This window comes from Neophocaena asiaeorientalis, unplaced genomic scaffold, assembly GCF_003031525.2.
Source record: "Neophocaena asiaeorientalis asiaeorientalis breed wild unplaced genomic scaffold, Neophocaena_asiaeorientalis_V1.1 scaffold242, whole genome shotgun sequence".
NCBI lineage: Eukaryota > Metazoa > Chordata > Mammalia > Artiodactyla > Phocoenidae > Neophocaena > Neophocaena asiaeorientalis.
The window spans coordinates 2,942,381-2,955,244 of NW_020172451.1; the positions used below are offsets into that span (position 1 = coordinate 2,942,381).

Consider the following 12,864-nt stretch of genomic DNA (forward strand, 5'->3'; position numbering starts at 1 on the left):
GCCTGCAGCCGCCAGGCTCCACTGCAGTGTCGTTTCCCTACACACACACACACACACGTACACGCACACACACGTACACGCACACACACACGCACCCTTGTCTATTCCAAGTTCCTAATTAGGCCTGCTGAACACAGCTCCTGCAGGTTGAAAACTCAAGCGTCAGTGCTGGAGAGTGTCCTACTTGCTCCTGGCCCTTCAGCTAATTCCCTAAGTCCCTTAACATCGTGGAGCCCTGGCCCACACTGGAACAGCCTCACGGGCAAACACTGACGTATCTACAAACAAGTGATGTGCACATATAAGCACACAGACGCACACGTAGGTCCTGTCTCCAGCCAGGAGCTACCAATAACGTCCAGAACACCCCAAAGACAGAGCAAGATGGCAACCCCTGACACGGCTGCAGAGCAGACATTCGAACATCTTTCCGGTCCACAACCTGGCAAACGTTATCAAGACTTAAAAATACCCAACCGTTGAGTCGGTAATGGCTCTTCTAAGAGTACACGTCAAGAAAACACTCCAAAATGCAATCAAGGATTTACTTACTGAGATACTACGTGTACTGTCCGTGACACTGAAAATGTAGAAACCAGGCAAACATGCATCAACAGAAAGCAGCCAAATTATATCACCACACAGTGGGCTGCGGGCCGGAATGCTTGCGTTCCCCCCAAATTAAATGCTGAAACCCTAACCCCAAAGAGGACAGTGTTAGGAGGTGGGGCCTTTGGGAGGTGCTTTGGTCATGAGGGCGCAGCCCTTACGAATGGGACTAGTGTTCTTACAAAAGGGACCCCCAAGAGCTCCCTCGCCCCTCCCACCCCGCGAGGACACAGTGAGAAGATGCCAGCTGTGCACCAGGCAGAGAGGCGCCCCAGAATGCAGCCATGCCGGCCCCTGATCACAGACGTCCAGCCTCCAGAACCGCGAGAAACAAACTTCGCTGCTTGTGAGCTACCCAGTCTGTGGAACTTCGTATAGCAGCCCACACAGACGAAGACAGGACCTCTACTTTCTGTGCGACAGCTTTACTGAGATACAACTTACACACCACACAATTCAGCCAGTGAAAGTGGCTTTTAGTATATCCACTAAGCTGTGCAACAATTGCTGCAACCTGATTTGAGGACATTTCGTCCCTCCTAATAGAAACCTGCGCCCAGCGAGTCAACCCCTATCCCCCCGATTCTGCTCCCAAGCCACAAGCAACCGCTTCTCTATGCTCTGTCTCTACAAATTTGCCATTCTGGACATTTCATATGGATGGAATCACACAGCACGTGGCCTTTTGTGGCTGGCTTCTTTCGCTGAGCATGACGTTTTCAAGGGCCATCCGTGTTACAGCGTGTCTCGGTCCTCCGGTTCCCTTTCATTGCTGAAAGCTACTTCATTGTACAGGTAGATCATCCTTTATTTACACCTTCATCAGCTGATGAACACTTGGGCTGGGGTTTGGGTTTCACTGGCTGAAAGGAACAGTGCCCCCGTGCGTGCCTGGGCAGGCTTTTGCCGGTAACTCTAGGTTTAACTCTTTGCCGAGATGCCACGCACTGTTGGTCAAAGTTGCTCGGCTAGTGTGACGCCCCCAGCAACACGTGAGGTTTCTAATTTCTCCACATCCTTGCCAACTTCTCTTACTGCTCCTCTTTTTGATTTCAGCCATCCTAGGGGGTGTGAGGTGGTATCTCATTGTGACTGGTTTGCATTCCCTAAGGATTAATGATGTCAAGCATCTTTTCATGCTTATTGGCCATTTGTCTTATCTTCTTTGGAGAAACGTCTATTCAAATGCTTTGTCCGTTTCTAAAAATTAGACTATCTTATTGAGTTATGAGAGTTCTTTATATGTAATGGCTATGTCTCTTACCAGGTAGATGATTTGCTAATATTTTCCCCTATCCTGCAGAGGTCTTTCCCCTTTCTTGAGACTCTACAGCACAAAGTTTCCATTTCCATGTAGTCCAGTTCACCTATTTCTTTCTTTTGTCATTTTTGCTTTTGGTGTCATATCTAAGAAACCATGGCCTAACCCAAGGCCGTGAAGATTTACTCCTATGCTTTCTTATTAGAGTCTTACAGTTTTAGCTCTTACATATAGGTCCATGATTCATTTTATTTTTGTGTATGGTGAGAGGCAGGGATGGAACTTTATTTTTTTGCATGTTGATATCTAGTTGTCCCAGCACCATATGTTGAAAAAGACCATTTGCCCATTGGGCTGTCTTGGCGTCACTGTCAAAGATCAACTGACTGTAAATATGAAGGTTTATTTCTAGACTCTCAGTCCTGTTCCATTGATCTACATGTCCATCCATAAGCCAGAATGACACTTTCTTGATTACTGTAGTTTGGTAGTAAGTTTTGATATCAGGACGTGTGAATCCTCCAACTTTGTTCTGTTTCAAGATTCTTTTGGCTATTCTGTGTCTCTTAAATTTTCATAGGAATTTAAAGATAAACTTGTCAATTTCGGCTACAGTTCTGACAGGGATTGCACCGACTCTTTAGATCAATTTGGGGAGGACCGCCATCTTTACACTATGAAGTCTTCCAATCCACGACATGGGGTGTCTTTCCGTTTACTTAGATCCTCTTTAATATCTTTCCACGATGTTTTCTAGTTTTCAGAGTAAATACTGTACTTCTTTTTGCTAAATTTAGATCATTTTATTCATTTTGACACTTCTGTAAATGGAACTGTTTTCATAATTTCATTTTTGAATTGTACACCGCAAGTGTATAGACACATAACTGGTGTTTCTACCTTGACCTTCTATCCCACAACCTTGGGTGAACTCATTTGTTGGCTTTCATAATTTTTTAGTAGATTTCTTTGGATCTTCTACATACAGATCGTGTCACCTGCAAAGGGAGGTAGTTTCCTTCTTCATTTCCATTCTCAATGTCTTTTGCTTCACTTTCTTGCCTAACTGCCCAGGCTAGAACCAGTACAGTGTGGAACAGAAGTGCGGTGTGCACGCATCCGTGTCTTGCTGCTAATCATTAGGGGAAAGCATTCAGTCTTTCCCATTAAGCATGACGTTAATTGTGGGTGTTTCATGGACGCTCTTTATTAGAGAGGAAGTTCTTCAATTTCCAGTTTGTTGAGTGTTTTTATCGTGAAAACGTGTTGGATTTTGTCAAAAAGCTTTTTCTGTGTCAATCATTCTGAGATGATTACGTTGTTTTGTCTTTCAATCTGTTAGTATAATGTATTACACTGGCTGAGTTTTTCCTATGTTGAACCAACCTTGAATTCCTGAGATAAATCCCATTTGTTCTTTTACTATGCTACTACATTCAGTTTCTTAGTATTTCGTTGAGGACTGTTACATCTATCTTCATAAGGAGTACTAGTCTCTGGCTTTCTTTCCTTGTGATTCTTTGTCTCCCATTTTGGTATCAGGATAATGCCTCATTGAATGAACTGAAAATCGTTTCCCCTCTTCTGTTTTTGGAAGAGTTTGTGAAGGAGCGGTGTTAATTCTCTGTTAAATGTGGGTAGAATTCACCAGTGAAGTCATATGATCCTCGGCTTTTCTTTGTTGGAATTTTTTAAATTACTAATTTAATCTCCTATATACATTGTTCTTGTATATATCCATGTAGATATTGACAAATAAATGTACATATTATACTGTATTATATTACATTATATTGAGAGAGAGAAACTTATTTTAAGGAACAGGCTCACACAATAATGGGGAATGGCAAGTCTGAAACTTGTAGGACAGGCCAGCAGGCTGGAAGCTCAGGCAGGATTTCTATGTCTTAACAAGAATTTCTTCTACTTCAGGAAATCTCAGTCTTTGCTCTTAAGGCCTTCAACTGATTAGATAAGGTCCACCCATATTAGGCAGGGTAATCTGCTTTATTCAAAGACTACTAATTTAAATGTTAATCACATCCAGAATATACCTTCACAGCAGTATCTACACTGGTGTTTGACCAAATACGTAGGCATCACAGCCTAGTCGAATTTATACAAAATTAACCATCACAGTCAGTTTTGGTAATTTGTGCCCTTCTAGGAACATCTCCTTTTCGTCCACATTCTCGAATTTGGAGAGTTGCTCACAGCATTTCCTTAGTGCTGTTTATCTCTAAAAGCACTCATAACTTTAGTCATTTGAGTCTTCTCCCCTCTTCTCCTAGGTCAGTCTAGCTGAAGGCTTGCCAACATTTTGTTGGTATTTTTGAGGAACCAACACTGGCTTTATTGATTTTTCTCCACTGTTTTGTATCCTCTACCTCATTTACTTTGTTCTAGTCTTTATTTCCTTCCTTCTGCTTGTTTTGGCTTTTATTTGCTCTTCTTTTTCTAGTTTCTGAAATTGAAAACTCCAGTTAATGACTTGAGATGTCCTTTTTTAATATAAGTATCTCTTGGAGCACTGCTGTAGCTGCATGCCATAAGTTTGGGTATGTTGTGTTTTCATTTTCATTCATCTCAAAGTAATTTTCCTTGTGATATCTTCTCTGACACATTGCTTCTTTTTTTTAAAATCTTTTTTTTTTAATTTATTTTTGGCTGTGTTGGGTCTTTGTTGCTGTGTGCGGGCTTTCTCTAGTTGCGGCGAGCGGGAGCTACTCTTCGTTGTGGTGCGCGGGTTTCTCATTGCGGCGGCTTCTCTCGTTGTGGAGCACAGGCTCTAGGTGCGCGGGCTTCAGTAGTTGTGGCACGTGGGCTCAGTAGTTGTGGCGCACTGGCTTAGTTGCTCTGCAGCATGTGGGATCTTCCCAGACCAGGGTTCGAACCCGTGTCCCCTGCACTGGCAGGCGGATTCTTAACCACTGAGCCACCAGGGAAGCCCCCACATTGCTTCTTTATGGTTGTGTTCTAAAATCTCCACATATTTGGCAAATTCTTCAAATCTCCTTCTGTTACTGATATCTAATTTAATGTCTGTGTGGTCAGAGAACAGTTTGTATGACTTCCACCGTTTCAACTGTACTGGCGCTCGTTCTATGGTCTAGCGTATTGTCTGTCCTGGAGAAGGTTTCGCGTGCACTTGAGAAGAATGTGAGCCTGCTGTGATGGGGTGCACTGCTCTGTACATGTCTGTTAGGTCTAGGGGTTTTCAGGTGCTTAGTTTTCTTTCTTGTTGATCTTCTGTCTAGTTTTCCTACCCGTTATTGAAAGGAGTGGGTCACTGTGTTTTAAAAAGACGTTTTTTAAGTGCTTAATGACTTTGGGAAATGTTTAGTAGATAGTAAACAGAAAGCAATACTAGAATGTGCATGCATACTATAACTGCTGTAGTGTAAAAAGTATGTTGACAAAAGACCAGAAGGAAATTAACAAAACGTGCCAATGGCGGCTTCTGGGACAAGCAGCTATACCGTTAATGAGTTTTCCAGTTTTTCAACAAGTCCATTATTTTGACCATCATCAAGATGTTTTTAAGCAGAAAATCTGACTACATACACGTCACGGGCTACGCAAGCATACAGCCCGCTCCTGTCATTTCAGGGGCTGCCAAACAGCAGCCCCACCCTCTGGTTCTGACCCACTGGCGTTGCCAGGGCCCTCTGCTCTCCACTTCCCCCACATGGAACAGAGCTGCCACAGGAAGCCTCCTGTATGCAGATGCGCTCGTTTCTGTCTTTAAAATGTTTCTGAGACGAGCTGTGGACCCCAAAAGTACATCAGGTGGGAGGAACACCAAAGGAAGCCAGGTAAGGATGCATTTGAAAGCAGCCTTGGTTCATGTAACACATGGAGAAAACAAAGTGCAAGGAGGGAAAACTTAAATGCAAACAAGGAAAATTAAAACAACTGTAACTTATCAATGAGAAATGAGCAACAGCTCTTCTCTCCCTGTCACTCGAAGCCCAATTCATACTGACAGTGGAAAAGGCAAAAGAATGGCGGCGCCACTGGCATTCAGCTGACAGCAAACTCCCGGCACCACTTCTGCTCTGTGTCCCGACTGGTTGGCATCACTTCTCCTCTGAGCCCCTTGCCAACCGCACACCAAATCCAATTCCAGCGCGTCCCAATCTCCAGGAACCACGTGCTAAAATGTCTTCTCTGGGCAAAATTAACCTGTTTAAAAACAACCTGTGCTTTTGAGATTCTGATTTACAAACAGGAACATAAAAATAAATACTGTGGGGCTTCCCTGGTGGCGCAGTGGTTGAGGGTCTGCCTGCCGATGCAGGGGACTCGGGTTTGTGCCCCAGTCCGGGAGGATCCCACATGCCACGGAGTGGCTGGGCCCATGAGCCATGGCCGCTGAGCCTGCGCGTCCGGAGCCTGTGCTCCGCAACGGGAGAGGCCACATTAGTGAGAGGCCCGTGTACCGCAAAACAAATAATAATAAATAAGTAAATAAATACCCGTGATGTTCATAAGTAAATACACTGTTTATGCCAGTCACTTTCTGTATTAGCTTTCAAGAGTAATTTATTTTACAAGAAAATGACATATAAAAATCAAATCAATCAGAGCTTACACATGCTGATAATGAAAATCAATTGTAAAATACTCCTCATCTTCCAAAATTCGTCACCGGCATTCGTCCCATGCGCCCAACCCTCATTCAGTCCGTCCAAAGAGCTGGTCCAAAGTGTCAGAGTAGTTTCTAAGTCTAAGTAGCACAGAGGATGGGGAGGGGGTGCTTCTCCGTTTTTCGCTGTGCTGAAATTACTTGGTTCAAGTAAAATATGTCTCTACTTAAACTGTGGGACTCAAGGTGACCGAATAATGGCTCTTAATCTTAAATCACATTTAACATTGCTCAAAGGAACATGGCAGTCCCTGTTTGAAAAATACAGGCTTTACTTAAAACTTGCACCACGCCTGGGGGGAAGAAAACTAAAAAAATCCAACAACAGGAGAAGGTTTCATGAACTATGCTACATTATCTCAACAGAATATTATGTGCAGGAGGTGGAAACGAGCTTTACAAAGACTTCTTAATAATATAGGGATGAGCTTATGTTACAAGGTTAAATGGGGAAAAGGCATGAAACGATTTTATACATAATGTGCTCTGAACTACATAAATATGACACACGGCGAAAAGACTCAGGAGCTCTGCCCAAACGGCTGTCCTCCCCGGGCGCTGCCGCGGGCCCGCGCCCCATCTCCAGGCTGGCCTGATGGGGACACACAGGCACAGACACCAGCAAGGGATGACCAGCGAGCAGCCGTCGGGGGCCCCAATGCAAAGGGCGGTGGGAAACGCGGCCGGCTCAAGGCTAGAGGGGCCCTCCTTCCTTCCAGCACAAACCAAGACGTCAGGACCCCCGGGCTCAGCGGAGCTTAGAGAGAAAGAAACCGGACCCAACCCTGCGCTTCCCAGCCGGGAGCCGCACCTCGCCACACGGAGCCCTCCTCCGCCTCCGAGCCTCGGAGTACGGCACCCTCCCAGAGTGACGCTCAGCTCCTGGGCTCCCCGCGCTGGCCTCAGCACCGCTTGCGTGGCCATCTTCTCCCGCCTCCGCCTCTGGACAGCCCGCACACCGTGACCCCACCTCCGGGGTCCCAAGAGCTCTCCTGACCTCCGTCCCCAACCGTGCCTTGGGGGGGACAGGCACCTCCAGGGCCCACCCAAGACCATGGGCTCCATCCCGAGGTCAGTTGGGGATTTGTTCCACACTTACTTGGAGAGGCTGTGGCTGGCGGTGGTGCACGTGCATGTGTCTGTGTGTGCCCGAGCGTGCACGCACGTGTGCGTGCACCAAACTTGCATTTTGAAGACACTGTGTCCCAGGAGGAGACCTGGGCTGCTGGCAGCCCCAGGAGGCCAGTCGGGCCGCTGCACGTGTGTGTGTGTGTGTGTGTGTGTGTGTGTGTGTGTGTGTGTGTGCGCGCGCGCACGTGTATGTGTGTGGGAGTGTGTGTGGTGAGGGTTACGGAAGGCAAAGGGAGTCTCTTTGAGTCTCTAACTGAAGGCACCACTTGAACACAGATTCTCTTTCCTCCAGCTTTTCTCTCTTCTGGACAATTAACATCACGGTCGTGTCCCTTCGTCCTAGCTTGCTGACCATTCAGACAACGCACAATGGATCGCCTGGGCCTTACAACGTAAGTTGCTGCTAGACTCATTAAGGCAAACTTATTTACCACATTAATTAAACGGTCTATTTAACACGGAATATCAGTTCTCTAATCACATCTCAGTTGAACTTCTTCTTTCAATTAACAGCTCTGAAGTCTACTGACAGAGGTCCTGCTGTTCTAGGATCGTTAAGAACATTTTCATTATCTGTCAGATGAGAGAGGGAGAAGCAGAGAGGCAGGAGCGCTCTCAGGAGCGACCTGTCCCTGCTGAAGAGATGAGGGGGGAGCAGCCCGTGCCCGCTGGCTGCTTAGCAATGAAGAGACTCCCATGAAATCGTCAGTGCTGGGAGAGGGGTGGCCACAAAGTGGACCAAAGTGAGTACATTCTCATCCTCAGAGGATCACATCTGCCCCGGAGCCAACCTCACCCTCCAGATTACAACAACGATGGAATCGAAGCTGACCAGAAGCTGAAATGGCTAAAACACAAGCGAAAAAACCAACAAACACCAAGGCAGGAAGGTTCGCATGAAGACAAAGTAGTATCAGTTTTAAAAAAAACTGCTACAACTGAAGAGTAAACCCCTCCCGTGGCATTTAGATTTTATCCATAGATGAATTAAAAAGTAGATCCTGCACATGTGTTGTCAGAATTGTTTTTAATCTTGAAATATAAACCAGGCGAAGGTAGGTTACAGTCGGCTGCTGCAACATAAATGCAAGAAAAAATACGCAGTACTCACAGAGAGACAGCACGACCCGACCTAAATGTCCATTAAACCAGTCATTTTGCGTGTAATTAATATTTCCATAAAATCAAATGCTACTAGTGTATCAGAAGCAGAAAGGTGACGAACTGCTGCGCAAATGCAATGGAAGAAGATTCGGTTTTTAGCTTGTAAGCAAAACATTCAACTAATATTCTGCCACCTTAACCTTACCCATTTCAATCGAAACCGTTAAAGCCAGCGCTCTGATAGCCATTAACACAAAACTACACTCCCCATATATACCGCACTTCTCCTCATGTCTTAGTAAAAGGAAGATATTAATAATAATAACTGCATCTTAATGTCTTCAGTAGTCGGGCATGTGGATTTAAAGACTTTTTGAAAGCTGGCATCAATGAGAAAACTACTATCCTCTAATATCAGTTGTCATTAATAACAGTAAAACTAATAGCAATTTTCAGTGCTGGCAGAGCTATGCACAGCAACATCGTAAGGCCACTGAAGGCCATGTTTAACGTTTGTGAGAAGAAAACATCATGATATGGTCTTACCTATGTATTCGCAGATGAAGACTACAAAGAAAGGGGTGACGAGGTCATTTATCCCCTGAACGTATCCACTGGCAGGGTGACGTATGGCCCATATAAACAATATCCTTTCGAAAATCTGAAAGAGAAAATATTGAATAGCTCATTATGAGATACTGAATACAGCTGCCTGTGCTATACAGCAAATCCTTGTTGCTTGTCTGCTTTACGTATAGTAGTCTGTACCTCTTAATCCCATACTCCTAATTTATCCCTCCCCCTCCCTTCCCCTTTGGTAACCGTAGGATTGTTTTCTATGTCTGTGAGTCTGTTTTGTTTATGGATTCACGTGTATTACTTCTTGGACTCCACACGTCAGCGACATGACAGACGTCCTCTTAAGCCCCCGGAGAGCGATCAGCATCCAGAGGCCAGCGTCTTCCGTCACCCCTGCCCCCACCAGCCATCCGACAACCCGGGGGCCGCCTCTCTCCCGACCGCTACGACACTCACTCACGCCACCCTCTCCCCCACCTTCCTTCAGGAGAGGGATCTCGCCAGGCGCAACACAGTGCCCTCAGCCACGTGCACGCACACACACGCACGCGCACATGTCTTAAAGAGCGTCGCCGGCTCCACCCCCCGCCCCCTCCCCACCCAACACACACACACACCCACACACACACACCACCACACACACACACACACACGGCGCCTCCGTGTCCGGCCCCTGCCGAACGGTCCTCTCCTCCTCTCTGCCCAGCTCCCAGATTCCAGCTGTGCTGAGCACGCCAGGCTGACACCTCCTGCCGGGCTCGCTGCCTAGAGAGCCTGTCCCTCCCCTGTTTACCTGGCTTCCAGCTAAGCCCCAGCCCCTCGATGGAGACTGTGCTGACCCCCTGTGCCCCCGAGCCTGCTGGGAGAGCCACGCGCTGCCTGCTTGGGAGCCTCCCCGGGTCCCCCACCCGGCAGAGCGTCCCTACTGAGCCGAACCGCCCCCCTTTGTGATGCACCCACCGCCAGCTCCCCGACCCCGGGCTCCTGCCACGGGGCCAGGCCTCGCCGCCCTCCTGGGCCTCCCACCAGCGCAGCCTGGACCAGCGAGTGTGCCAACAGACGATGACTCACATCATTTCCAAACGGGCCAACCTTGCAAAGCCAAGCATGTTTGTACCCAAGGAGGTCAACCCCTCCAAATACTGCCTACATTCCTACACATCACCGGGCCTGTGGTCTAGACACCCCCAAGTCACCACCAGCTCCGGCATTTATAGCGAGGGGAGGTCAACCAGGCACGAGCGGCCCTAGATCCCAGGCCACCGCCCAAACCCCAGCCTAGCTCTCGTCCACTGGGGTTCTTCCAACTGAGCCACAACGGAACCACCCGTTCATCAGGTGGCAGCTCGGCCCAGCACCTGTAACAGGGCACCCGGTAAATGTCTGCTGAGTGAGCAACACGTGCGTGCTCTCTATCCATACACACCTGTCATTTTAAGTCAACAGCTTTCCAGCCAGAACCGAATATTTAAGTAAGATCAGAAGACCAAAATCATTCAGCGATGTTTGCCATTTGCTGCCTCCCACAGACAGCACTACGCAGTGAGTCCTCACGCTGCAGCAGCGGGCTCACCGCCCTCGGGGATGCGGGGAGCAGCACCCCACAGCCAGGGTGGCGGGCAGCCGAGAGGACACGAGCAGGCGGGGTCCTTGCGGGGGGACCCCTCTCGGGCCCCAGCACCTCTCAGTCACGGGTCAGACATGCAGCAGCCACGGCCCCGCCCAGCCGCGTGTACACGAGGAAAGCCCAGGGACGGGCGGCAGGGCTGCGCATGCAGGGGGCGGCCTGGGTGCGGACAGGCTGGGAGGGTAAGGCACCCTCGGCCCAGGCCCCGCTGGCAGGAGGACCCCAGGACTGCTCGTCAGGAAGCTCCGTAGGGGCCTGGAGCCCTGCAGGCCAGGAGCAGGGGAGGGCGGACGGGGGCTACACGCATCAGGCAGGAGCAGTGACAGGCAGGGGAGGCCCAGACAGCTGGCCACACGAGGGCAGGAGGGGCAGCGAAGGTCAGCTGAGCATCTCCTCGCTCACTGGGGCCCTGGCAGACCTCCATCCAACGCTGCACAGTCTGCCAAAGATGACCGGCAGGCAGGGGGTCCACCTGCACACCTCCTGGGACGCCCGCCCCTGGAGTTTGAGCGGGGCCCTGTGACCTGCTTCTAACCAACCAATACAGCCAAGGGGATAGGATTACATCCAAAGATCGTAACCCAGCCTGCCAGGAGACACTCTCCCCTGCTGGCTTCCGCGAAGCCAGCTTCTGAGCTATAGGCTGCACGTGCAAAGGGCCACGTGCCGAGGAACTGAGTGGGGCTGAGAGCCAGCAAGAACCCGAGACCCCCAGCTCTGCAGCCTACAAGCCCCCAGATTCTGCCAGCAGTCAGGGGCGTTTAGAAGCAGATCCTTCCCTAGGGGAGCCTCAGATGAGGCTGTGGCCCAGACAGCACCTTGCGGAGATCCTGAGCTAAGACCTGCCCAGACTCCTGAGCCACAGAAACTTTCAGACAACAAATGTGAATAAATGTGTGTTGTTTTAAGGCACTAGGTTTGTGGCAATGCTGTTATGAAGCAAGACATAACTAATACAGATGAGACAACTGAGGCACAGAGGAGTTAAGCAACTTCCCCAAAGTCACACAGCCTATGAGCAGCAGAGCCAGAATTCCACCTTGCTGGTCTGACTAAATGGGGGCCTTGTACAGCCTAGAAAGGGCCACCACTGCTATGCTTTAGGACAAAACAGTTGTTTTCATACATGAATCGAAAAAGAAGAGAAGACCAAGAAATTAGAATTTTATAGTAAGAAAGACACAGAAAAGACTATGAGCTCCTGGTGAGGAAAGTCTGCATCAGATCTATCTGCACCTGCCTGAGGTCCAGCAGGGAGCCGTCCATGCAGCAGGGGTTTGGGGTGTGTGTGTGTGTGTGTGTGTGTGTGTGTGTGTGTGTGTGTGTGTGAGAGAGAGAGAGAGAGAGAGAGAGAGAGAGGGCACATGTGGATTGAAGGACACGCCAGAGCTCGGAGCACAGAGACCTCCCCTCCTTTGCAATCTCATCCTCCTGGCAAGCGGTAATTTAAGCCGTGGGAGTCCGTTAACAAGCCTCACACTTTCAGAGGGCTTGTGACACACACACACACACACACACACACACACTTCTAAACCTGCTCACAAGCATGAATGCCATTTTGCCCTCGGTGGCCCTGGCACCAAGAGAAGCCATTTGGCACAGATGACGTGGCCGGCTTTACCCTGGGAGGAATGGCCGGGGCGCTCGAGTCTTGTCCAGTGCAAACAATTCAGCGCCTGTGCAGGCGACTGGAATGGACTGTTCCTGGTGCCGGGAAAGGCCTGAGACAGCTGCAGGGGGGCTAGGCTGGCCGGGGCTCCTACTCAGGCCCAAAGCAAAGCCTCCACTGGTCCAGCTTCTCCTGTGGGGAGTCCAGAGCAGGCTGTCCTGAGATGAACTAGTTCCCCCGAACACTCCACAAGGAACCCAAAGAGAGAACCCCAGAACCATCAGTCCCCGGAGCCA

At 48.9% G+C, this 12,864-nt stretch overlaps 1 protein-coding gene across 2 annotated transcripts in view; it reads right to left on the reverse strand.

Moving 5' to 3' along the window:
* TBC1D22A (TBC1 domain family member 22A) overlaps nt 1-12,864 on the reverse strand; it is a 316,529-nt gene that overhangs the window by 170,343 nt on the left and 133,322 nt on the right. For both annotated transcript variants that reach the window (XM_024737553.1, XM_024737552.1), the window contains exon 8: nt 9,300-9,414. In XM_024737553.1, coding sequence (XP_024593321.1) covers nt 9,300-9,414 — 115 coding nt within the window. The remainder of the gene's footprint in view (nt 1-9,299; nt 9,415-12,864) is intronic.